This window comes from Canis lupus, chromosome 36, assembly GCF_048164855.1.
Source record: "Canis lupus baileyi chromosome 36, mCanLup2.hap1, whole genome shotgun sequence".
In the NCBI taxonomy this organism is placed as follows: domain Eukaryota; kingdom Metazoa; phylum Chordata; class Mammalia; order Carnivora; family Canidae; genus Canis; species Canis lupus.
Window position 1 is genome coordinate 21,334,484 of NC_132873.1, and position 27,640 is coordinate 21,362,123.

Sequence of the window (27,640 nt, forward strand, 5' to 3'; positions counted from 1 at the left end):
ACCCTCTGCCTTTCCAAAAATGAGGCAACACGGAAGGGATGCTCCCAAGTATTTCATAGTGACATCTGCTGATTAAATCACTGTCAGCAAATCTAGGGAAAAAAAGCCTTTTCAGACTTTCAGCATTGTGCTGCTTTGAATTTAAATTTCGGAGTATTTTTGCCCTAGGAATTCCAAAGTTCCACAACAACATCATGAGTATTTGAAAAGCTGGCACTCAGGTTACCAAGGCCTGTAGTTCTCAAATGTGTGTGTGTGTTGCTCCCCCAGATTCTGGCTGGGAGGCGGGGAGGTGGGCCCGTCTCCGATGCCTTGGGGCCTACTTTGGGAAATTGGTCGGAGCCAATCCATCCACATGTTCTATAACAGGAGTCTATGCATTCTTATTCCCGAAGAAGCATTTCAAGTTCAATTTAACTTTTTTCCCCCCACTATGTTACTTTTTGGTTAGTTCTTTGAAAAAGTGTTACCTACATACAGTAGATAATGATCTGTCCAAAAGTTCCTTTCTCTCCCATCCTGACTCCTGGTCCCCCTCACAACAGAACACAGCATCACAATTCCCTTATACAGGGGACCCTCGAACAACACCTTGAACCACGCAGGTCCTCTTACACGTGCATTTTATTTGGGTAAACACAGCACCGTGCTATAAATGTATTTTCCTTATGATTTCCTTAAGAATATTTTATTTATCTAGCTTCCTTTATTGTAAGAAGACAGTATATAATACATATACAAAATATGTTAATTGACCCTTTATGTGATGGGTAAGGCTTCTAGTCAACAGTAGGCAAGGAGTTAAGTTTTGGGGGAGTCAGAAGTAATACACAGACTTTTGACTGCAGGGGGTGGGCACCCCAGCCCCCCTACCTGTTGTTCAAGGGTCAGCTGTATATCCTTTCACAGATTTTTATGTATATATAAGCATAGATGTGAGATATTTTTAAATTTTCATTTCAATCATAAATATTTCAATACATATCTCAAAAAGATAAGGGCTTGTTAGGACTATCACGATAGTATTATTAGAATACCCAAAAACATTAACAATAACTTAATGTTATCAGGTATCTACGCAGTGTTCAAATCAATTGTTCCATAGGTATTTTTTAAGTTTGTTTGAACCAGGACTTAAATAAGTTCTGTGCACTGCAATTGGCTGGTTGTCTATGAAATAAATCTGTTTTAATCTACAGATTCCCTTCCATCTCTTTTTCTCCCTGTTTTGGCAACTCATTTGTTGAAGAAGCCAGGTGGTTTGTCCTCTTAAGTTGTTCAAGGTCTGAATTTTGCTGACTGCACCTCTGTGGTATTATTTAACTCATTCTTTTAACTTTCCTATGAATTTGTTATGAGATATAGAAATTTTTTTAAAGATTTTATTTATTTATTCATGAGAGACACAGAGAGAGAGAGAGGCAGAGACACAGGCAGAGGGAGAAGCAGGCTCCATGCAGGGAGCCCGATATGGGACTCGATCCCGGGTCTCCAGGATCACGCCCTGGGCCGAAGGCAGGCGCTAAACCACTGAGCCACCCAGGGATCCCTAGACATTTGATTAGATTCAGATTTGTTTTTATTTCACGAAGAATACCTTAGTTAACTACTTCCATCAGCAGACATATAATGACACAACACAGTTATAAATATTCCTCTTGGGGAAAAAAATCAAACCTGAATGTATTCAAATTCCTACATCTCATAACAAATTTATAGGAAATACAAAGGACATCTCTATTTTTTATGATAGGAGCAGTCACTCACGATGGTTGCCTCGAAAAATCGGGTTTTAAAAATGGGGATATTCAAATTCTACTACTCTTTTTTCATTTATTTACTCTGAAGCCGTCCATAAAGAAAAACTCTCCTTTATCAACCATTTGGGTTAACATGTAGTACAATTTATATGGCTAAGGCAGGAGAAACGCTGGTCTATCAGTTTTCAAAACGATAGCTGGTTCCCTAGCACCCCTCCAAGGTAACCAATCAGATTTTTTTCCTGCTTATTTGCATAGTTTATGAACTCCTAATTAATTGCTTCAACACACTGAAGTTATCGTTCATAATGATTACCTCTCTGTTCCGACAGATGTACTTTCTTTTCCTCCATCAGGTGGACCTTTAAAATTTAAAGCATCTTGAAAATTTATTTCCTCTTAAGAGGAATATTTTGTAATATTTGTCAATCTAAGAAGTGTCCTTGGGTTATGTCTGTAGGAGTTTTGGGGCTCCTCATCCAGATGATGGAATCTGAACGCTTGGAGAGTAAGGACCGTGTGCTGAGAAGCCCAGCTCTTTCCAACCAGGAAATTCTCATGGAAAGAACTGACGTGTACAGTAAATGGCAAATTCTCCAGAACTGGGCTCTAAGCCTAATCTGTCAGGTGTAGATATTAACTATCCCCATGACGCATATCGCTTAAGGTCACTGGATACAATCACTTTGGTGTGACTAGCACATTGGGATACCTGGACCTTGTTTATTGACATTAAATAGGTATGATGTCAGTGTGGTTTAAATATAGGAAATACAAGATAAGGAAGTTCTTTATCTTGTCTCTGTCCCAGCTTATTCAGCAACCTTCCCTGGAGGTCTTCACCATCACCAGCTTCTTGCATTTCTTTCCAGACACCATCTACTCATAAACCCGAGTATGTTTCTTAGTCCTATGAAATGCTGAGTGGGGTCAAAAGAGGCCTGTGTTTTTGAGATTATGAGGTATATCTAGCCTTTCTGTCAAGTTCACACATATTGCCAATATGGGCCAAGCAATTTTTTTTTTTTAACAACCTTCCCCGAGAGGGCAGTGCGATGTTAGTTTAGGAAAACAAGGCTAGGGGCAGCCTGGGTGGTGCAGCCCAGGCTGCAGCCCAGGCTGAAGTTTAGCACCGCCTTCAGCCCAGGGCCTGATCCTGGAGACCCGGGATCGAGTCCCACGTCGGGCTCCCTGCATGGAGCCTGCTCCTCCCTCTGCCTGTGTCTCTGCCTCTGCCTCTCTCTCTCTCTCTCAGTATATATCATGAATAAATAAAATCTTTAAAAACAAAAAGGAAAACAAGGCTAACGGATGAGCTGTGGGGGAAGATGAGGTGAGAACCTGGACATGTGGAGTCAGGAGCCCCAATTGCAGCAATACGAGGAAGCTATGCTGCCTGATAAACTGTCATGAATTTTTTATCCCCTACAGAAAGAGAGGCAGAGGGGAGAGGGAGAAGGGCCAACCACAAGGCTGGGAACTGTGCAGGGTGAAGATGGGGGAGATGGCCGGTGGTGGGCGGCAGCCAGAAGGTCTAAGGCCCATGATGTAAGGAGTGTGGCGTGAGCCTTGGCGGGATGTGCGGATCTTCACTGTGCGTGGAGTGCGTGGTCTGAATGTGTGCAAGCGCACACCCGCAGGCACCGAGGAGGTGGCTGGGTCCCACATCTGGGTCAACATGAGGCTGGACAGACAGGAAAGCAGACCGAGCATGAGGCTCTGAAGCCCACACTCACACCCCGGGAACTGGCGCAGATCTTAGAGGGCTTTCGGCCTCCACTGGACACCAACAGGAGTCCGGGACAGCTACTCGGGCACTTGGGGGCAGGGATGCTCCAGCTGAATGAAGCCCCCCTGCCAGCCCCGTGGAGCCTATGGTCTTGTTGGGAAAGTGGACACGAAAGTGAGACGACCTGCCCAACTTACTGTGGAGGAAAGTGAGACCGGACAGACAGGGGAGAAAAATGATGATGGCAAAAAGAAATTCCTGCACCCTCAAGCAGCTGGTAGGCTTCTAGTTAGAGTCTCTGGGATTTGAGAGCCTGCAAGGTACATAACTAAAGGGAACACACACACACACACACACACACACACACACACACACACACGATTCAAGAGTGGGTGTCGGCAGCCTCCCCGAGGGTAAGTGCCAGGGCAGCCTCCCACCATCCTCCCGCCCACTCAGTTCCCAAACAAGGCCCAGGCCCTGGAGGCTGGGAACCTGCAGCCTATGTGTGTGTTGGGGAGGTCCGGGGGTGGGGGGCGGATGGTGGAAGAAGGGCCCTCTGCTAATTTCTTTACCCGCCACGAGATCGTGGTAAATTTTTGTTGGTGAAATTTGTTCACATGATGATGTGCCCAGAGAGTTTACAAGATGGACATCTGGGGGATAAGGCATATCCTCAGGTGCAACACTCACGCACAAAGCTGGATATTCATACAGTGGTCAGCTGGGGACTTCTGGGCTAGTGGCAGGAGGGACGAAGGTTCACAATGAACTGTTAACCTGCTTAGTGCCCACTTGAGGATGTGAAGGAGCCTGTGAGGGTGGCATCCAACCATGCTTCCATTCCTCTGGGTGTTTCTACACAAGACTGTCCTCAAGCATCTTAGTAACTCAAGCACCTATGTACGACCGCTTTCAAAACTCAGGTGCTCCAAGGCGAGCCAGGGACCTCTGCTGAGTCAGGACCCTGCGCAGAACTGATGAACTGAATGCAGAGCAGGGTCAGGTGCCAGCCTGGAGCGGCTCCCTCCCAGCCTCCCTCTGGAATCTCAACAAGGTACACCCCAGGGTTTCTTTGGGTTTCACTTCCAAGGCAGCAGGGCCATGGAAGGGAAGAAGAGCGTGGGAAGCAGACAGGGAGGATGAAGGATATGTAGGCAAAGGGCAGCCTGGTCCCTAGCAGCCCGTCAGACGGCGAGGAGCCAGTGTCACATTGAGCTGAGAGTCAGGCCAAAGGAGGGGTCAGGCTGTGTCTAAAACCTTCCAGATGCCCTGGTGGCCCGGTGTCATATCCAGCTCCACGAGCACTGTCATCCAGTGCCGCGTTTAAGTCCTACTGGGTCTCCTTAGAGGTCCTGGGACAGACACGTACGCTGAGTGCACCTCGTGAAAAACTCTGCAGGCTGGCAAGGACAGAGGGTGCTGGGCCAAACCCCGGGACGGAGTTAGCAGCTATGCAGGATGGGAGCGATGGTCTCGAGGGGAAGGACATCAGAGAGTAGAAGAGTCACAGAGAGATCCCAGGCGGTGTCACGGACCACATTCCTACTGAGGAGCAGAAAGGTCACAGGTTTGCTTTTTAGGTACAGCTGCACAGAGAGAGATCCGCCCCGAGTTGCTTCAAAATCAGAGCTGATCATAACCAGCACATCCTGAGTGCTTACCGCGTGCTAGGACCTCAGGTAGGCACCTTACAGGAATGGCCTTGTTTAAGCCTCACGAAAGCCCAGAAGGCATGAGCTCTGCTCTCTCCTCACCACAGGACTTGGCACATGCCCTTCCCTCTGCTGCAAGACAACCCTCCCGCGCAACCCTGCCTTTGTCTCATTAACTGGGAGTCTTCCTTCAGGTCTCCACTAAATTATCACTTTTTCCAGGGAAACTCGGAATTCTACAAAACTTCTGTTCTACCTTGTGGTCTTAGACTATTGTGGGTCGCTGCATAAGAAACTGTTCCATAGAAACAATAGCTAAATTATGGAAAGAGCCCAAATGTCTATTGACTGAGAAATGCTTAAAGATGTAGTGTATACATATACACGTGCATACACACACACACACACACACACACACACACTGGAGTATCAGTCAGCCATCAAAAAGAATGGTATCTCACCATTTGCAACAACACGGATGGAGCTAGAGTATATTATGCTCAGTGAAATAAGTCTGGCACAGAAAGACAAATACCATATGATTTCACTCATACGTGGAATTTAAGAAACCAAAACAGATGACCAAGGAGAAGAGAGAAAAAGAGAGGGAAACAAACCATAAGAGATTTTTAACTACAGAGAACGACCTGGGGGTCACTGGACGGGAGGTGGGCAGGTGACGGGCTAAACGGGTGATGGGGTAAGGAGGGCTTGTCGGGATGAGCACTGGGTGTTACATGTCAGTGACGAATCACTCAATTCTACTGAAACCAAGGTTACAGTCCATGTGAGCTAACACGAATCTAAACAAAAACTTGAAACAAAAAGAAAGAAAAAGAAATTGCTCAACAGTGATGAGCAGGAAAGACCATGTATTCCGTTTTCTGTGGGATACAGTAATGAAGCTTCTTAATGGGTGTACTGTAGTGCTCGCATACAAATCATGTTTAAGCAAAAATTTATAGGATTTTTGCCACTGAAAGAATCTAATCATTTGAGACAGAAGCTTATGAATAAAAGTGTGATGATAATCACCAAACCACACAGGCTTTGGCTCAGGATCAAAACAGGTAGTTGATGATTCTGTATGCAAATTAGGGTGGTAATAAATTATTAGAAGTTGTGCTTTCTCCCACTACTTATCTGTAACTCTTGGGTTTTGAACAGTTTTGCTTTGAAACATTAACCCTCCGTACTTGACAGAAATACAGAATTCTTTAGCCTTTCACTGACCACTAAAAGTTCCTTTCTTTTTAATTTAAAGTTTCTTAATTTATTTGAGAGAGAGAGAGAGACAGAGAGCACGCCCACGAGCAGGGGGGCTGCAGAGGGGGAAGGAGAGGGACAAGCCGACCTCCTGCTGAGCATGGAGCCCCATGTGGGCCTCAATCTCATGACCCTGAGATCCAGACTTGAGCCGAAATCCCAAGTTTGATGCTCAACCAACCGAGCCACCCAGACACCCAACTGAGAGTCCTCTAAATGGCTGGATGAAGTCCCCCCGAGGGCACCTGCCTCATGACACTCCGAACACGCTCTACAGACACTGAGCTCACAGAAAACCCACGCTGACCTCACGTGTTTCGGATGTGCCCTCTATCCTTCCAAAAACACATCTTCTCATTTTATCTAAACTGTCTGGATAGTAAAATTTTATTCTGCTGCCATAAAAAAAGCTTTTATTATTAAAGCAATAAGGTGTAAGGAGGAGATTACCATGGCAAAGCCTTTACGGTTTATTATATAGTTAATCACAGAGATAAAGTGTCATCTTATGAAAATGTTTCCACTGTCTTGCTTCTTTTCTGTAGAGGACTTCTAACAACAAAAATAAAGAAAACCAGAAAGGCACTTTAGCCGGAAGAGATTTATCATCTTCTGCTCTGTGACAGACTCTTCTTTAAATCCGGAGACGAAGACACTGAGTGACAAAACCGCTTCACTTGGCTGCTGGGGGGGAGCCAGGTCCAGTCCGGTTCGTCCTAAGCAAAGCTGCTGCGTCGGGAGGTTGGGAGCGGCCGCGGGACTGGCCGGGCTGCCAAGCCGGGAGCGAACCTGCCGGTGGCTCCTGAGCGATGCAAGCGGGGACCCCAAGGGCCTGCGCAATGCAAGCGGGGACCCCAAGGGAGTTTCAGGAACTCCATCTGCACCAGGGCCAGATTCGGTGTTAGAGTTAAAACCAGGCCACAGCTCCCCTCGCTCAGTCTGCCTCTGGGGGCCGCAGCCAGAGGAATCGCAGGGACCATCTGATCCCCATCTGATCCCCGACGGCGTGGGGACATTCTGATCCCCGACAGTTGGCTTCAGGGCCTTCTGCGGATGGAGTGCTTGCGTCCAGAGGCTCCTTGAGGCGAAGCCTGGGCGGATGGGGGGATGGGCCTGCTGCAGGGGAGCCCCCGTCCCCCAGCCCAGCAGAGAGACAGGACGGGGAGAGAGGGGCGCACGTCGGGCACCGGGCTGCACAAGGCAGGCAAGGGAACGGCAGGTCACGGGCCAGAGTTCCTGCCCCGAGAAGAGCCCGCATAAACCCGCCGCTGCCATGCTCTGCGCTCCCTCCTGCGCACCGGCTCGGGCAGCTGGCACGTCCGGGGAGCGGCAGCTGGGGCGCCGCCGGCCGAGGCCCCTTCCTGTGGGCGCCCCCACAGTTCTGCCCACCAGGTGCATGGCAGGACGATGCCTTTCACTCCCTTGGACCTCCGGGGTGTACTCTACTGTCCCCAGGGCCACCACGTCCAGTCCAGCTCCCAAAGCGGGACCAGGAGCTCTGGGGCCCAGGGTAGAGCCGGACAGGGGTGGCAGCAGGGCCCATTTGCCAACTACTGCTGAGGTGGCCAGAGCTGCTGTCCTGGGCCTGATGGGCACAGACGCAACGAGACCGCGTGTGGCTCCCCGTCCCCGGCTCAGGCGCTCGGCAGCTCCAGCACTTGCAGCAGGTGCCTGCAAACGGCACCCACGATCTGCAAACGGACCCATGATCCAGCGAGCTGCCGACTCCCCAGCCCTCCTCTCCGCCGCTTCCAGAAGGGTCGCGGGCCGGCCCCCGCCCCGGCGCTGAGGTGGACGGTCATGGCGAGCTGCAGGCACCTGCGGGGCCGCCAAGCAGAGCCTCCCAAGGGGCCCAGGTGTCCCGGAGGAGGTGCTAGCGCGCCAAGCAGGGAAGATCGCCGACTCCCGTCCCAGGAGGGGGGCCCACGAGTCGACACACAGCCAGACACACTGTCCGAGTGATCACGCCCCAGGCCGTCCTGCTAAGGGCCACGCGTCTTCGCTAAGACCCCGTACCGTCCCCGAGAGCCCCCACCTCCCGCTCGGTCCCTGCCGGCGCCACAGCCGACTGGCACCCGACTGGCACCCTGCGCCCCGGGCGCTCCCGGGTCTGAGTGAGGCGCACAGGGTAATAGGCTCTTGCTCGGCTTTCTCTTCTTGGTCTTCCATTACAGGGGTCTCGGCCAAAGCCCCGAGGGCAGAGGAAAGTTCTTTTTCCTGCCCCCATCCCCATCTTGTCCCCGCCGCGTACCCTGCGCGCTGGTCACTGGTATCATCACTCACCCAGTTGTCGCGACTCCTCTTCCTCTGCCCCCACGTGGTCCCCGCCTCTGAAGTGGCCCCGGAGACCCCCCACCCGCCTAGCCTACCGCCGTGGCCGCTCTTGCCACGCTCATTATTAACTGGTTGGCTGGGTCCAATTCCTTCGTTTTGCTTTGTTGGGATTCCTGGGGCTGTCACCTGCTCCCCTGTGCGTTGCTCCCTGGGGTTTGACAACAACCTGCCTTCTTTCCAATAATTGGAAATCTTCTTTTCCGAATGTGACAGTGGTGACAAGTTGGTCTTTCTAAAAATGTCCTGAACTCCACACTGTTCTTTGGTAAACGAAGCAAAACCCAACACACGTGTCCACAGCGTGTAGGCTGGGGTGGGACCCAGCCCTTGGAAGAGGGGCCTGGTAATCGGGATTACCAGGGACGTGAAGCGGCGGGGCCTCTGCACGTGAATCATACTTAGAACACAGCAGTTAAAATCCCTCTGGCTGGCAATGAACACGGTAACAGCACTCGATTTGCCAATCAGGTGAGCCCGTTGTATTTCTCTTTCTTTTATCCTAGGTAATATCACCTGTTAATGTTAATATCTCTTAGTTGTGTATTTTTATGTTGGAATCCTACGATGATTTAAATCACAGTCAATGAATATTTCATCGCGCTGTCTGAGGTGCGCTTCTGGAATGAGACACTGCAGATTCCACCTACGGACTGACTCCCAGTCCGTACAAAACCCAGGAGCTCCTCAAAAAGCAAACAGGTAATTGGAGAAACAAAACAAAACAAAACAAAACAACCCACAGGGATTCTTTCTTCTTGGAGTCTTAAAAATGATATCAGATTCGCGAAATCCTATAAATTCCACAAATCCCACAATACCACGTTTAGCTGAAACATCTGTACTCCTTGTATACCTCCATCTAGCATCATTTATATGATTTCACTTAATGATATAATTTCTTATCTTTGCTAATTACTTCTTAGCTTTGTTCCTTTCCATGGATACCACTGTGCAGGGAAAGCAACTTAACTGTATTTCAGTTTCTGTAGCTACAAAAATTATATCATTTACTCCCACACCCTTTAGAAAAACCAGAATTAATGCTACCACTACGGAAAAGAAAGTAAACTTGTATCTGTGGATGTTAACGGTGTGATGGCCCAAGGAGCTCCATTTAAAGAGCCGAGTTGACATTCTTCGTATTTTTACTGCGTTTTAAATGCTCATTAAAAAAGCTGGATAAAATAAGACAAATTTCAAAATAAAACAAGGCAAAGTATCTCTTTGTTTCACACCCCCCAAGTGAGTCAACCACTCAATAGCATGGCATTTCTTTCCTATTGGAGGGGGGAGGGGAGCCACCTATGCAGAAGCCATCGTGGTGGCTGTTGACACTGGAGGAGACGGATGTGGCATAAGAAGTCACGGGATGGGGGATGGCTGGCTCGCATCCGGCCCCAGGCCCTGGCCTCCCAGTGCTCGCGTGTGTGTGAGAGGGGGAGGTGGGCACCTGAGCTTCTCGGTCTGGGCCCTAAGGTGATTGACCACTGCCAGCATCTCCAGTCTCACTGCCACCTTCCCTCGTCCACTAACTTCCCAAGGCGGGGAGAGGTAGGGTGGGGGGGAAATGCAATATTAAACTTTAGGTACTTACTCTTTATTTTGGAAAGTAGACTTTTTCTAATTTCTAGTATACGGATGAAAATGTGACTTATGAATAAGCTTGCTGGTTTGAGAGAGAGGTGTTCACAATTCATTTATTAGTGGCGGGAGACCCAGAAAATGCACTCCACCCAGAGCACGCTGGCCTCTCTGCTTCTGGTTCCTCGAGCTGTTCTTCTGCACGGACTCCTCTCTCTCCTCTCTCAGTCTGGCAAGTCCTAGCCGCACTTCGAGGGCCAGCCCACTACCACCTCTGCATCGGACCCAGGTCCAGCCAGCCGTAAACCCATCCCCATGGGTGCTCCCTTACAGTTTCCGCCATCCTGCATCAGCATCACACAGCCTGTTTCTATCTACTCCCACTACCCCTTGGACTCCTTTTGGAAAGACAGCATCTTTTATCCCTCAGTATTTCTAGCAGTGCTTCTTCAAGTGTGGTCCTTAGGCTGCCTACACTGGCCCCCACGGTACTCATCACATGCAGAGTCCTGGGCTCCCCTCGCACCCACAGGATCAGAGCCTCCGGGAATGGAGTCCAGGTGTCCCCATGCATGCCAAAGTCTGAGAGCACCAGCTCATGACATGTTTGTCTCCCCGCTGGAGGGGTGAGTGAAGAAAGTGGAAGAGAAGGCAGAGAGAAGGCATGGCAGGGCCTGAGCGGAGCAGGAGGGCTGCTCTGCTGGCCATGGTGGCTGCTCAGAATCAGGGAGTCCTGCCTCACTTCTCTCTGCATCAAGCAACGAGCAATAGGACCTTTTGAGGAGACCTCCGTATCTCATAGCTGGGATCCACCACACGCCACACAGAAAGGTGGAGAGAGAGAGCTCTTCCCACCGTCTTGGCCCAGAGAGAAAGAGAGTGACGAAATACTTATCTGGAAAGGAAGAGAACCAACCTAGGTGGGTCAGACTAGAGATTTCTTAGAATGGTCTGAGACGTGCATTTCGGCACAGAAAATCTTCACAAAACCCCTAGAAAGTGACAGTAGTACCCCGTGTTATAGCTGAGTAGAGGTTAAGAACCTCAATCACTTTCAGAGCTAGAATACGCGGACATGAGATTTAAACCCTATTCCAACTCTACCCGCCATACCTTCTAATTAAGTGGTTAATAAACCTCGGAAGGTGTGACTTTTGTTAGAATATGGCTTGCGAAGAACCACGGGTTTACAGTCACTGCAAGAACACCGGGACTGACATAGTAAGGATTCCACTGACTTCAGGCACAGCCTGCTATATGATTTCTTGCTGTCCTGGCTGACAAATTGCCCAAAATGACTCCTTAGTTTCCCCTAAGGACTACGGAGTCTCACTCTGTATTAGTGCAATAAACAGAAATCACTCCTAAGATCCATTCTGAGCTTGTGATCCGGGACATCCCAGTTCGAAAACGAGAATTTGTTTTCCATTTACACTACTATATACAAACAAATTTGTCTTGATTTTTCCCAGTGAAAAGGGATTATACTGTATATTAAAACACACACACACACCCTCTCCACCTGGGATTGTCCAGATAAAGAACAATTTGCTTAATTCCTTTCTAAAATTTCTCTTTCTACCACGAAAATGAACCCTATTCAGGGGCACGTTTCCGAGCCGGTGGGACCGGCAGCCCTCCTTTGCTGAAAAGGTTCAGAGATCTTTTCAGATTTCAATCTGAAACCATAATCCGCTCTTCCTGCGGACCTACTACCCCGCAAGGAAGGCTGACCTCCAGCGCCGCGCGGGTGGCGGACAAACGTATGGGGCTGAGCGCGCACGGAGCTCATCGAGGCCGGGACAAGGTGCCACGTGCGCTGGTTTCCTGGCGACTCCACCCCGGAAAAGGCCAGGCCTGGACTTTCTGTATTTATCCACCTTCGCTTCCTGCACGCCGACTGATTCACCGGGGCTGCTGGCAGCGGCCCTGGGGAAACATCCACTGCACAGAAAAACCTCGGGGAGCAAAGAAAATAGGAAAGGAGAAGCCTTCACCTCCAAGGAGCGAGCTGCACCTATTTAGAATGACACATATTCACAAACGAGGCGAGATCTGAAACACGGCGGGGACTTGCCTTAGTCACAAAGTCACAGGACCCTTGCGTTTCTCCATGGTTTATGGTATTTACCCTTGGCACAGTTCAGAGTGGATCCCGGAGCTTATTTCTATTTATTGGACTGGTGCAGAGTAAGGAAAGGGAGTCATTTTGGGCAATTCGTCAGCTAGGACAGCGACAGACCATGCACAGGGCCCTCCGGGGGCAGAAATACGTTTATTGGCCTCGTCCATCATTGCCCCTTGGTATCCTTTGCAGGTGTGTGTTCATCTCCGTGCTGCGGGTTCTTTCAGCATGCTGGCATAACCTCGAACGCTGGGTGTGCCCAGAAGGTTCGGGTTTGTTTCATTTCCGTCACACGGTTCTTGGTACAAGTCACAAGCAGGTGAGTCAGGAAGTCTGTGTTGGGGCAGGTTTCCATCAATGGGAAGACTATGTCTACCTCCCAAGCAGAAGGACTTGGAGAATTTTACTAAATTTCTTTTAAAAACCATTAAAAAAAGACAAGGCAAATTCCTGATTTTGTCTTCATTACATGTTTAATCTAAGGTGCCGGCAAAATCTGGCAATCATTTGACACATTTGCTGTCATTTAACAGGAAGCCAAAGTCTGAGGCATTAACTACCAAGGCCGAGTGGCTGGAAAGGTTCCCCATGTCAGCTCCCCTCCAGGTAATCCCTTGACAAACAACCCCTGTTGACTGGCCTAGAGAAAAGCAGCACTTTGTAACCTAACCGGACAAACACCCTCCTCCAGAACTCTCCACGTTCACGGGAACACGAGGAATGCCAATGGTTTTAAAATGGAGCCTCTGCTCGTCATCCGCGCTTATGTCAATACCTGCCATGTGACCGAACTCAAAAACGAAGTTTGCTGGTTGTCACAGCATCTAATTCTGTGACCCAGTTCTGATTCTGGGAACTGTGTCCACTAATACATATTTTTCCTATACTCACCCATCGAGGTATACGTGGCACCACAGTTTTCCACGACTCAGCCAATTAGATGGTCACCAAGTATTTGCTCAACCGCGACTGCACCGTAAGGTACAGAGAGACCTGTTTTCATTCAGCTTGAACAGCTCAAGGGCTGGCACAGCTGCGGATGTCACTGGCACTACAGCTGCTGGACACAGGCCATGTGTGCCCAGGAACACCAAGTAATATTGCTGCCTGGCTGAAGCCAAAGAAAAAGAATAATCCTCTAAACAGACACTTAATGAAACAATCCCCCACTGTATTTATCTTTACATACCTCATCCTCATCCTAGCCCCCACTGTGATATTTGGTTTTATTGCAAAATGAGAAAAAGACTTAGGTAGAGACCGAATGGCTAATGAGAGTGACTGCCTGGTGTTAGCAACAACCTCCGGTTCTTAATTTTTCCATTTGCTCCTAAGGACAGAGTTGAATTCTGCAATGCAAAGTAGACACACACAAACACACACACACACACACACACAAAAGCAAAGCCCTCAATTTTCTACACTTCAATGTAATTCTTTTTCTGGTCATAAGAAGACAAAAATGTCATCTGACCTATAAAATGTGTAGCTAGAGAGTTTCTGTGCAAAATTTCCTACGGCGCCGGTAAGAAAAGAGAGGACACTGGGCTTATGTTTGGGGGTGTGGAAATGATTGGATGAGAAACACCCTCTCTCCTGTTTCCTGAGGTGGGTGGCTTAGGAGGGCCCCTGGGGGAGGGGCAAGTGGGTCCTGGGAGGTGTTGCCGAGGGAGGAATCCCAGTTCCCCCCTCCAGGAGCTACAGCAGGACAAGTGGATGGACTCTTCCTTTCACTTTCCTCTGCTCTCCACGCCCCCCCCTCGCCCCCACTTTCCCAGCGTTCCTGACATCTCTGGTAACTCCTCGTTATGGGGTGGGGTGGGGGGGGGGCTGTCCCGTGCATTCTAGGATCTCTAGGCCTATCCCGGGCTCCCACCTAATAGGTGCCGGGAGCACCCCCTCTCTGCTGTTGTGACAACCAAAAATACTTCCAAACATGCCAACTGTCTCCTGGAGGCAAATGCATCCAGCTGAGAACGGTGCTCTAGCCACAGACCTATCACCCCGTTTGAGGACTCTCACTGAGCCGGCTTTCAGCCACTGATGCACAAAACAATCACCCGGAGTTCTTTTAAAAAAAACCGCCAACCACCTACTTCTGAGCCCCCCTCGGACCAGTGCCGTCCGCAGCTCTGGCGGTGGTTCGTAGGCAAAGCCCGAGGAGGTTTTAATTCTAGTGCACACACATGTGCTCCGGCGTGCAGAGAAGTAATATTTCAGTCAATGTGAAGTTTTTCACAAAGAGAAAAGAAAAACACCCAAGAACACAGGAAAACCAGGCTTTTGGCATAAAATGGAAAGCTAGGTATTAACCAAAAATCAGCTAAAAGTTTGGGGAATGCAGGGGTGGGGGCGGAGCAGGGATCAACCCAGGAGGAAAGGATGCTGCTATGTGATAACCCTGCAAGGAAAGAACTGTCTTATTTGGACTCAAAGTGGAGTGGTTGCAATATCGTACACCCCACGGTTGCTACGCTACTGGGGCACCCAAGGAACAGCAGACGGGGAATATGGGACACGTCCCTGCCCTGCTCGTTCCGAAAGGCCCCGCTCCCCCTTGGGAGGCCTTCTTAGGAAAAGGACACAATGTTTAAAATGTCCCAGCGATGCTATCTGGTCAGTGTGTGGGGCCACCCTGCCGCCCGCCCTGGCGGTCGTGTGTGGTGTCGCTTGGCTACCACCAAGAGCCGCACAGCAGATGAGAGGCCCACCTTGGAGGGGGATTTGAGGGATGCGGGAAGAAGCTAGACATCATCTCAGAACAGCTTTTTCTGCAGCCAGAAATTCTCACTTGGAGGGTAATTCCTTTGGCTGATGGAGAGAGTCTCAACACTCCGCGAACCTTCGCTAACGCAAAAATTAAGTATGTCACTTTGGGAAGGAGGACCCATGGTCACCAAAGGGATGAGGTGATCAGTGACACAATAATGAGCGTCAATCATCAATACGAAAAAAGGAAAGCAGTTATGGGGAAACCATTACAGGTTTATCTCGCAGTGCGTGGTGTTGTGGGGAGGAGCCCCAGGCCTGTGGGGAGCACCTGTCTTTGCTCCGAGATGGAGAGAAAGAGGCGAGAAGGGTGGGGGTGGGGTGGGGCGAGCAGGGCCTGGGTCTCCTGACCTGCTCCAAATCCTGCTGAAGTAAGACCTGGCATCACTTTGGGGGAAAAATAAGCATGACGGATAAGGATGGGGGCTTTGGCTGATTTCCTTTTCCTACGTGAAAGCAAAGCATCTAGAAATATTGTCCCTCCCAGCCGCCATTCTCTATGACCCTGTTACCCCATCCCCAGCACAAGCTCGACCCTCTGGCTCATTACCATCTTCCATTTCCTTTAGGAGTGCTTTTAATTAGAAGTTAAATTGACAAGAGCACCTAGCAATTTTTACAGCTCTATTTTGGAATGCTTTCCCTCCCAGCATATGGCACAGCTATCAAGTATTATTCTCCTTCCTCGATGTTTCTTGAATTTAATGTTTATTGTTCATTTTAATCCTTCAGCATCAACTTGGACACGCGCGCACACACAATTCTGCGGTGAGAAGCTAGACTAGTCTGCACACAAAGCAATTAAATCTGGCAGTTAAATTCATAAATCTATGATTCCAAAGGATGAATATTTTCCAGTTGTGGTAGGGGGCCAACCGTATAGAAAGGGAACCAGCTGTTTCATGTTGGTTCCTGGTGGGACTTTTCGCACAGACACTCATGTTGCAAAATATATTTTCTGTTAAGACGGTGTGAGAGCATCGTGTCATCTTTGCTGCCCTCTCAGATCCCCAAGTCTTTCTGGGAAAATGAGAACGATCCATGTAATGGTCATCTAGCCTAATGTAACTGTGTCCTGGTTGGATGCCAATTTCGATATCACGATTTAGCCACTGGATGGTTTTCTTCAATAACTGTATTGAACAAAGTGTTCTTCACAGCCAGATGGGGAAGGAAAAGCATTTGGTTCATTTTATTCAGATGCGTGCTCACTGGGCCCCGGGCATGTGCAAGCAAAGGGCTTTCGCCCAGCCTCACACAACCACGGCTCCCGCGAATCCCAGCAGGCTTTAGGAGAATTTGAACAGGGAGGATTCACCTCCTGAAGCGGGGTAGCAGAGTGAATGTTTAGAATTTCTTACCTGAGAGTTTCTATCTGTTTCTAAGTCACACGCAAATGCCTGTTGAACACTTTGGTGAGGGCACCTGATGGCGCCGGGCCAGGAGAGAAGATGCACAAGTACAACATCGCCTGTGCACCGGGTGAATCGACATCTATCTCAGAACCAGCTCTCATTTTGGAAATCTCCAGAGGGCTTGTCCCACATCTTCTCAAGCTGGGTAAGCCTTACAATGTAATCCTCAGGCTCTGGTTGTGTAAAACGAATGGCACTGCATTCAAAGTTTTCTCTAATGTCTAGAGTCCATGATGTCACCACCAACAGGAAAGCTTCATTTTTTAACACATTTAAGTTTTTGTCTTCGGTTCTGTGACCTGTTCTTTTTAAAGAGCACCACAATCCCTAAAATTCATCCATTTCTCCCCCTCAGAAAATGGGAGGAAGACTTTATCCAAGGACATCAATCACCCTGCTGGCTAGACCGCAGGTTTCTTTGGAACAGAGATGTAACGTTTTTCCATTTGGCAGAAACTCATGTTAATGGTCGATAAGAAAGACTTAATTTTGTGTTATTTTTAAGTTAACATGTAGGTGATTATTTGGGGGTCATTTTTATTAAAGTTTAGATCGGAAAACAAGTGCTGGTGTTGACGCGTTTTGTAGCAAGAGCACGTTAAAAAAAACGGTTAATCTATATTTATTCTTCTTCAGTTTGGAGGAAAAGTGCCATTTGCTACGAGGTGACTTTTAAACAGCAGTACTGCTTGGCAGAGCTCATTCAGAAACCATCCTACCCATCGGTTTGAAACAAAGCGTGACATATAAGCAGAGAAAAGATACACAACTTCCCTGGGTGCTGACTTCCCCGGCCCTACGCTTCCAGCTCTTGAGGAGTGAAACACTCAGAGTCTGCTATAAATCTCAAGATGTCTCGTGACCCATGTGGTGTTCATTTTACTAAGGAAATAAAAAAAAAAAAAGTACTCGGAGCAGCTGGAGGAGAGAGGTAATTTGAGGTCAGTGCTACACTTTGTCAATTGGTGTGTGAGTCACTCGGATGGAAGGTATCCTACCGAGGCCCCAGAGGAAGAGTTTACTCTAAAATGCCACACAAAAGAGTAAGACAGAGTGGCCTTCTCCGAGCGTTGTCTCGGGCCTCCGGGGGCTGGAAGCTCCGGCCCCACGAGCCAGCCCCGGCCCACTGCCTGCCTGCGTTTCTCGGGCTGCTTCGTGCCATGGCAGTAGAGCTGCGGAGCTGCACAGACACCGCAGACTGTAAAGCTCAAAACATTTACTAGCTGGCCCTTTAGAGGTAAAGTTGGCTGACTCTGGCTCCAGAGACCAGGCCTGGAAGTTGAGTGTGCTTAGATATATATATCGGGGTAACTTAAGGATAGATTTTAAAAAATCATGGAACTATATAGCATTTAAAAACCAGTAATAATAATAATACCTTTCATTTTTATAGCATCTTTACCTTCTCTAAGAACTTTCAAACATATTCCTGGAGTGTACTTTGAACAATTAGTTTCTCGTCTGGTGGCAGAGAGGAGAGCTCTGCTAAGGTCCAGCTGACGTGACGGGGTGGAGAGCCCAGTCATGCCCTTCACGGTCCCTCACTGCACAATAACTGATGGAGACGGTTTTCTTTCAAGTCTCTGGTACCTTGTGCACATTGGGATCTTAAGCTCTAGGTGGCAGATGGTTTAAATTTTGGAAATTTTAGATTGTGTTAAGTGTGATCCTTGGTTTTACACAACTCTATAATCTGCTAAAAAGCGCATCTGTGTCAAAGAAAGGACTTGGAAAGGAAAGAGAGGCGGAACACGTGGTCAACTTCTAGAATCATGGAGAGCCAATGAGATACAGAGAACACACTTGAGCGCAGGCACTGTGGGTTTGTTTTTCTGGTCTTTCTATTTTTTCTCCTTGGCGCCCTGATTTTCCTTCAGGAACCACAGCCCTTCAACTCTTGGTCCACGGGATTCAGGTGGGGCTCACCAGCTCTAACTCTGTGCAGGGCACAAGACCCCAGCCTGGCTGGTGGGAAGACTGTCTCTCTTGCCACGGTGACCAGTTTAGGGACAGATACACGGCCCAGCCCAGTCAATGCGAATTAGCCCTTGGGCTTCTGCTGGAACTACTGGAGACAAAGGTCTCTTTCAGATCACAGGGACTAAGGATTATGTAAGCATGGAGCTGCTACGGGGGCATCTTTACTACCATGTGGAGAGATCACACCCAAGAATCAAGCCAAGAATAAGTGGAACCAGGAGATTATACGAGATGCTGAGAAAGAAAAGGAGGGAGAGACGGAGACAAGGAGAAAGGGAAGGAGGGAAGGAAGGAGGGAGGGAAGGAGAGAGGGAGGGAGAGAGAAATGGAATTCTCAGAACACAATTTGGGCTTAGAACCAAATTTGCCTAAAGGAATCTTCTCAATTTTTCATGTACATAAGCCAATAAATTCTCCTTTGTCATTAACTAGTGTGACTTCGGTTTCCATCACTTGAAACTGGAAGAGTCTTGAGTGATACACTGAGAACTTTTTCTACTGGTAATAACTTAACCTTTACCAATAGATGCTTCATTTCAATTGTGGACATGAGCAAATATACAGGGCTCCAAGAAACATCTTCCATCGTCAGCTGCAGAGTAGGGCAGGGCAGGGCACAACCAAAACCACACCAGTGTGCCATTTCTTAATTCCAGTCTTCAAGATACCCAAGAATGCAGTTCTATCACTAAGCTTGTCTAAGATGTTTCTGAGTTTCGTTAAGGGAGTCTTTCTTATTTATTAATGATAAGGTTGGAAAATATTTTGTTTTCTCAGTAGCATTCATGATATAAGCCTTCCAGGAATTTGTCAAAAATATCATTTGTTGAGGTTGTGTTCTACATCATTCATGCACTTTGGGGCCAATTTCAAACTCCAATGAATTATGTGTATTGGGTTTCTTCTCACTCAAACATTTTCCCTTCTTTTTTATCCCCATGATATATGCCTCTGCTTGCAGGACTTAAAAAATTTGCTGAGGAGTTGTTCTGTGATGTTTATGTATTAAATAAACAATGTTTCCCATCAGATGCTTTTACCTGTAGGAACAGCTCAAGTGCTTTAAGTTTATAGTTTCTAAGTCAAATTACTCACCAGTTGTGTAATTCGGCAAAGGCAGCTTTGATCTTCTTCACTGAACTATCCACTTCTTCCTTGATCATGACACGGTATCTTGTTAGAGACACAGTGCAGCGCTGCAAATCCTTCACCGATTTCTCAATGTTTGGGCCTAAAAGTAATGTCATGAAACAACTGTTAAATTGAACACTCTATCTTTTTATTTCTGAGCCAAACAACAACAGCAAAAGCAGCTAACTCCCATACCCCCTAATAAAAAGAGAGAGATTTATCTTTTGTTTCTCAATGGAAAAAAAAAAGTTCTGTCAAGGAGATGTTTATGTGTTTATAACCCAGAGTTTTAAAAATCCACAGTGGGTGATTTGTGTGGCCCCTGAGACTGCTGTGATTTGACCAGTGGGTTCTGTGGGTGGGCCATTTTGGGCACACGTGCCTCCTTTGTGCTTTGGAAAGAGGCTGTGATCATTATGTTCTATTATGAACTGCAGTTTCTTAGAATCTGATATGTCTAAAGACCATTTGTGCTGCTGGCTCTCACCACTCTGCGTGGTTAAAAGCCAGCAGGGCTTTTGGATGAGGAAAATGACATGGAGATTGGGAGAGGTACAAATGAGCTAGAGAGAGTACGGAGCTTTGGTGCCAGGTATGCTGGCTCCGGCCCCATCAGTTCTGAGCCAGGCCTGTAATTATAGCAGCAGCACTTAGAGCTGCTCGATGGGTGCCAATCTTGCCTGATTTCCTGAAACCGTCACCAAGGTATACAGATACTGCAGAGCAAACAGGCCAATTGTACTTATCCCAACAAGGCCATGTTTCTTAGAAGAAAGAAATCTCCCTCAAGAAAAGTACGAAAGTCTGTCAAATCAAAGCCAAGGAAATCAGATACAACTGAGGCTGAATGAGAAGAATATTATTTAATCCTCTGGGAATCAAAAAGGAAGTGATTTAGCCCCTTTCGTGTTTAATACCAATTATGTATGAAGTATAGCAAAGCTCAAAGGATAATAAAAACACAGTGTGTCAAATATAAAATCCTCTTTCAGTGTTACATTGTCTGAAAGTTCTAACACAGAACTGAATTTCCATGAGAAAGATCATATCTGAAGAAGACATATCAGCCTCGAGATTCATCTTCATTCAATGTAAGTTAAGAACTTGTGTGCCAGCGAAACATTCGGCATTCATATTACTAAAAAAAAAAACTGTTTGCTTCATAAAATATGAGGGTAGAAAGTATTTGTGGTGCAAATTTATCCATGCCTACAGAGGGAAGAATGACCACAGAGGGGCAGAGAAAGGGGATGTAATTCCTCTGAAATATTTGAGGCCTTTGGTTAACATGGGAGGAATCACATCTACTTTTTAATCTATGTGGGTCACAGAAAGAAATGCAATTGCATGTGCATCTCTCTTCACTAAGCAGCATCTTTTGGAAAGTTCTATCATTCTGGCACTTCTCTGGGTGTGCAAAATGTGTTGAATCATTTGTGCAAAAGAAATCACTTTACCTCTTTTCTTTGCCAGCTCATCTGGCTTTATTTCAAGATGAGCTGCAGGGGTATTGGACTTAACAGGAGATGTTTTTGCCTTAGGCTTGCTTGGGTTACAAGGCTGCTCAGCTGACCACTGTAGGCCATCTGACCTCTCTGGTGTTCCATGTATAGGTTTGGGGTTCCCATCTAAGGATAGTTTCTGTTGCAGTGGTCTGTTGCCTTCTGTAAGAAAACACCAAATAATGACTGTGAAGTGATAAACTAAAAACACTGATGAGAAAGTGACTGGTGGGAATGCCAAGATTTCTGCTTTTGTTTACATGTTGGCAATCATGCCCTTCATTGCAAACAGTGAAGAAACTGTTTTAATAGAATCTCCAGAAGATTTGAGGATATCCTAGAAATAGAGCCTTGTACTTGGGAGTCAGAAGACCTGAGTGGGCATTTCAGTTCTGGTAATTACTTTGTACAGCGGCCCTGGGCAAGCCACTTAGCATCTCTGAGGCTTGGTTTCCTCACTGATTATGAAGGTTATTAGGAGCAGAGTTTTGTTTTTTTTTTCCTCATTCAGTATAGGTGTAAGCATCTTTAAGTATGATTTCATATTGAGGCTATAAAAATGCAGCCTTACTATCTCCAAGTGCTGCATTAATGTCTTGTGGTATTTTATTATTAATTAATGAAGGCAGGAGAGTGACTGGAGATAGGGCAAGAATGAAGTGACAACAGGTACTATAATCATTTCACTTAATTTATGGAGGATTAAATCGAGAAACATAATATTCTCAACTATATTTAAAATCTAGGGAGTCAAATTCTCTCTGGAGCTTTAATAAGATGTGGCAGTAAATTAGCAGCACATTGCGTTCAGCATCTTTTAAAGGTAGGTTCCTATTTAGTTATTGCTGGAGTGAATTAAATGATACCTTAGTGGCCGGAAAAGGAAATGTATTACCCTTAACATCTTACAACCAGAGAGAGCTTTGGGTGTAAAAAAAAGGGAAGTCAGTGTGCTCTGAAGGCCAGGCTTTTGGAGGAAGCTGAGTGTAGGAGAAAGTACAGGGCTGGATCCAGGAGACCAATGTGCTGAGCTTCCCTGTGTCCTGGATGAGCCTGTAGGAATGACTTCACTTTTCGGCTGTCTGTGGCTCACACTCAGAGCACAAAGTCATTTCTATGAATTGCAGGTCCTTTTCATCCTGCTTCACTTCTTTCTACTTCCCTGGCACCTCATAAAAATTTACTGTATTATATTTTAACACAAGGTTTATGTGTCTGCCCCTCATCCCTGCTTGAGGAGGCTAGGGTTCCCTTAAAGTCAAATACTGAAACCTGATTCATTTTTGAAGCCCTAGTACTTGTGTTTGGCTCAGTGGCTATCTGTAAAATTGTGACTGAATTAAAGTACTCTTAAAATGATTTCATGGGAAACAAAACAAAACAAAACAAAGAACAAAGAACACCTTTCCTAACATTTGCCACAGACGTTATAGAGATTACACATGGAAGGTGCAAAAGAATATGATCTGCATCCTTGTCAATTTGATTTTAGACATTTAAGACAAGTGTAAATCTGACTTTGTTGATTGCATCATTCATAACTTCTATATCAAGAAAGCAGAGGAACGCTGGGGTGGCTCCGTTGGTTGAGCATCCGACTCTTGATTTTGCCTGAGGTCATAATATCAGGGTCATGAGAATGAGCCCCAATTCGGGCAGGCTCCATGCTCAGTGGGGAGTCTGCTTGAGATTCTCTCTCTCTCTTTCTCTCTCTGCCCCTCCCTGCTGTACTTTCTCTCATTCTCTAAAATAAATAAATCTAAAAAAAAAAAAAAAAAAAAAAGAAAGCATAGCATACATTTTATGGGCTGAATGGTGAGTACTCTTTTTTTTTTTATTATTGAAGTTCGATTTGCCAACATATAGTATAACACCCAAAGCTCAATTGATGAGTACTCTTTAAAGGGAAATTACAATACACAATGAGATGTTCAACAAAGGTAGTGAACAAATTAAGTACTGAAAATAGCATTTCCTCCAGTGATTAAACAGATTTAAGTGGTAGTGTGCAATTTTGTTATACTAAAGAACTTCCGTGTAGGGCAGTGGTTGTCAAGAGTTAGTGTGCAGGAAGTCTCCCTTAGTACTTTTTACAAATGCAAATTCCCAGACAACACCTCTAGGGATTTTGATTCAGCAATGGGCCCAAGATTCTACCTGCCAGGTGATTCTGCTGGGGTGAAGATGGGTGGCACCCCCACCTGAAGAAACTCTACTGCATAAGATGAAAAACTAATTTTTTTGATGAATCTGTAAATGTTTGGTTAAAATAATGATTAAGTACAGGCTGGCTCCAACTCAGTCCCTTTCTAAATCATAGTGAAGATTCAGCCTTAATGAAATATTATAAATTGAGAATCTAAAATATAGCTCATTGAGCATGGTATAGTAAATCAGTCTTATCCTTGAAAACAAGGGGATTTATATTATAGCCTAATGGAAATAATGACCTTAGAATGAAGGGAAAACATTATTCTGGTGCATGTGTAAGAATTTTAAATGGAAGGCAAGCATGCAAATGAACATGGGTTCATTAACCTAGAGCTGAAAATATTTTGTTTGTGTCTCAGAGAACTGGTATGTGGGCTGCTGGTTCATTTCATCATTCATCCAACAAGAATTCATTGAGAAATATGAATAGCAGAGTTTTTTTTAGGGTCCTGAAAAGCTGTCTTATTATTGGTAGAAATCAGTGAACACTGGAAAGATCTGAAATTCTCAAAGATGACTTGGATATATTTGCACATTGGCTGTTCAGATCTGTCTCCAAATATAGTAAAACTCTGGGGCTCTTTCAGATGAAAGCTGGTGGTTAAGTTATTCAGCTATAACAGAATTAGTTTCATCTTAACCACAAATCCTGATATTTCTAGCAACAGGATAATGGAGGTTCTTTCCTAGATACAGTGATTTCCCTCTAACATTATGGCCAGAAGTACCATCAATTCTCTCTTTCTGGAATTTACTTAGAAACTTCAACAGACAGTAGCTGACTCAGAGTTGATTCCTATCCCTGTCCAATAAGGTAGCCACTAGCCATATGTGGTCATTCAACGCTTGGAATGTGGCTTCCCTAAACTGAGATGTGCTGTAACTGTAAAATACACACTAAGATTTGAAGACTTAGTACAAAAAAAAAGGAATTAAAAATATTACTTTGATGATTTAAAAAATACTGGTATGTCAAAATAATATTTTGCATGTATTAAGTTAGATAAAATATATTATGCAATCTCATTCACCTGTTTCTTTTAACTTTTTTCATGTGGCTACTCAGAGTTTTATAATTACATAGGTAGCTCACATTATATTTCTATTGGGTAGCACTAATATAAATCAGGAGCATAAAATTATTGGTCTAAAATCTGCAATCACTCTAATTTATATTCCAGACTAAGAGAGTACTGATTTCAGTGAAACCTTAAAATACCCTCTGCAATTTCTACATGAGCAAAGTGGCGACAGAGGGATATATGTCTTGTTCATAACTATATGCTTGGTGCCTAGTAAGTACATGATGAATACTGAATGAATGAATGAATGAATCAGCATTACTTTGGTACTTTTCATGCCTGGGGCCCTTCTAGTTATAGGGAGCCTCGTTTGATATGAGTCCCTGGCTGTGTCTTTATCCAATATTCATCAAATACTTGAATCAAAGTAGTTACATCTTGGAAAAAAAGTTGTCTCTGGAAACACCTAATCTGCCCAGATTTTGATAAATATTATATACATTTTAATTGATATACATTTTAATTTCACCCTAAAAATGGCTCCTAGAAAATTATATGTTTTTGAATTTAACTATTACCTGAGTTTTCCCTTTATTAAAAATACTTATCAAATCCCAACACAGATTGTATATTTCTTCCTGAGTATCATTCTGGTTTCTGATTCAATCTGACTCAACAGATTTATATGGAGTACCCTTATGTGCCAGCCCTAGCTTCCTCATAGGAGATACATGGGACACAGTCTCTCTGCCCTTAACAACTAACATGTAAAATGTGAAAAAGCAACTTAAGATCATAGCAGTAAATCTGAGTTCACCTTTCCCCAATGAATTATGTTGGCATCTTTGTTGAAAATCAATTGACTATATATGTGTGGTCTATTTTTGGACTACATTCTATTCCACTGATACAGTTGTCTATCCTCACCCCTAACACCACACTTTTTAAATTTTTTTATTTTCTTACTGTAACTATACAATGAGTCTCATATCAGGTGATATGTCCTCCAACTTTGCTCCTTTTTCAAGATTGTCTTGACTAATGTAGGTCCTTTGCATTTCAAATTTAAGAATCAGTTTATTTCTACAAAAACAGTCAGTGTATTTCTACAAGAAATCTGGTGGGATTTTGACTGGGCTTGAGTTGAATCTATAAATCAATTTGGAGATCATTAGTATCTTAGCAGTACTGCATCTTTTGATCTTTGAACATGATACAACACACCATTTATTTAGCTTTTCTTTAATTGGTCTCAGCACTGTTTTATGGTTTTAGGTGTCTTGTGCATCTTTGGCTAAATTTATTCCTAGGTATTTTAGATGTCTTAGGTAACTGTATGTAATATTTTTAAAAATTTCATTTCCCAGTTGTTGGCTGCCAGAATGCAAAATTACAACTGATTTATTATAATATTGAACTTTATACCTAGTTACCTTGCTAATTTCCTTACTAGTTTTTTTTTTTTTTTTTTCTGTAGGTTTCCTACAATTTTCTATATAGGCAATACTGACACCTGCAAATGCAGTTTAGCTTCTTTCATTCCAGTCTTCCCTTGCCTTATTAAATTGGTTAGGAACCCTAGTACAATGTAGAATAAGTGTCCTTGTGTCCTTGCATTATTCTTGATCTTAGGGAAAGTGCATTGAATATTTATCATAAAATATGATATTAACTACAGAGCAGATTTTTCACACATTTATTGGGAAATTCACTTATATTCCTAGTTTTCTGGGAGTTTTTATTATTTTGCCAAATGATTTAATTTTGTTTCACTTATTAAGATGATCATATTGTTTTTCTCCTTTATTTTGTTGACAGTAAATTACACTAATCAATTTTTACATGTTAAGCCAATGGTGCATTCTTGGGAAAAAAGCACATTGGTCATAGTGTATTATCTTTCTTATATATTGCTGGCTTAAACTTGCTAATATTTTGCTGAAGATTTTGCTTCTTCATTCATAAGCGATATCGTTCTGCTTCTAATGGCTAATCTTTCTTTCTATTATAGGTCACATTTGATTGCTTCTTGTGTGGATTTATTTTACACAGCAAAACATAAACTGTGGTGGCTGTTTCTTGTTAACAGTACCAAAGAAAACAAATCTTCCTCTTGGGAGAAATATAAGACTTGAATTCAAAGATTTTCATAATATATGTACAGCCATGTATGTGTTCAGACTTGAAAACTTCTGAAAACTCTTTTTTTTCTTATTAGATTTTACTTTTCAGTGAAAGCTTTATGTACTTCTAAGGAGACTGAAGGGAGTATAAATGGAATTCAAATCTAAGTTTAAGAAATGTATTATATATAAGAGTAGGTCTAAAAAATTATTTTAACCCATTGAGTTAAGAGCCTCCTATACACAGTAAAGTACATTGTCTGATGATGATTAATGTAGTATTTTAAAGTAGTTCTACCCAGGAAAAACTGAAAAAAAAAAAAAAAACCCAAAGTATAATTTTGTTGTCATAAAATTACACCTAAAATTTCTAATGCCTGTGTTACTCAAAGCATATTATATTCACTTAAAAGTAATTAAGTTAATATGTTAGTGTTTTATGATAACTGATAATAATAATAATAGTTCTCTGATCAGAATCTTAGTGTTCTTAAATATTCACAAAAAGAAAAATGCAAAGGGAAATGAAACATCTTAAAGTGTTCCATTGCCCTACTAATCACATGAACTAATCAGGTAAGGGGGCAGGAAAATGCATTCCAGACAGAGATAGCATTTGCAGTGGGAGTAAGCGCTGTGTGCCAGTTATGAAGTTATTGCCTCTCGGCGCAAATCTACCCTTCTTTGCCTTCCTTTGTGCCAATGGAGCTGGCCCCTGTGAACGATTCTCTCTTGCCAGCCAGCACAATGTCAGCTTTATTAGTAGAGGGCAATAAAGTGACCATGAAAGGCTAAAAGGGCAGGAATATTCTTCTCTTCCAGTTCTGGTTCTTCATTATTATGCTTATTTGTCCCAGGAGTCAGCAGCCATGCTGAGAAGCTCCAGCTGCACTCGTGCCTGTCCCCTGCGACTCGTGCACTGGCAGTGGCTTTCAGCAATTCTAGCCTACCGACACCCCCAGCAATGGACAGCTCAGTCCATGCCCTGTGACAGTTTTGGATGTTGTTGTTTTGCTACCACAAGACTGCATGTTCCTCTG

The 27,640-nt window shown here is 45.0% G+C and overlaps 1 protein-coding gene and 1 long non-coding RNA gene across 13 annotated transcripts in view; one reads left to right on the forward strand and one right to left on the reverse strand.

Annotated features, from left to right (window-relative positions):
- The window catches only part of SPATS2L (spermatogenesis associated serine rich 2 like), a 161,225-nt gene that overhangs the window by 16,064 nt on the left and 117,521 nt on the right, over positions 1 to 27,640 (reverse strand). For 8 of the 11 annotated variants that reach the window (XR_012024801.1, XM_072812748.1, XM_072812752.1 and 5 more), the window contains 2 exons: positions 21,200 to 21,406; positions 19,707 to 19,842 (listed from right to left, as the gene is read on the reverse strand). Coding sequence is in view for 10 of the 11 variants with exons in the window: in XM_072812748.1 (XP_072668849.1) it covers positions 19,707 to 19,842; positions 21,200 to 21,406 (343 nt within the window). In the remaining variant the exon portion in view is untranslated. The remainder of the gene's footprint in view (positions 1 to 19,706; positions 19,843 to 21,199; positions 21,407 to 27,640) is intronic. The other 3 variants (XM_072812750.1, XM_072812749.1, XM_072812747.1) reach the window with 1 other exon arrangement.
- Positions 12,219 to 18,924, forward strand: LOC140625470 (uncharacterized). Of its 2 annotated transcripts, XR_012024804.1 has the most exons (4): positions 12,219 to 12,370; positions 12,640 to 12,766; positions 16,603 to 16,776; positions 17,268 to 18,924. It is a non-coding gene; the product is annotated as an uncharacterized lncRNA (long non-coding RNA). The 2 variants fall into 2 exon arrangements; XR_012024803.1 differs by lacking the exons at positions 16,603 to 16,776; positions 17,268 to 18,924 and adding an exon at positions 12,981 to 13,719.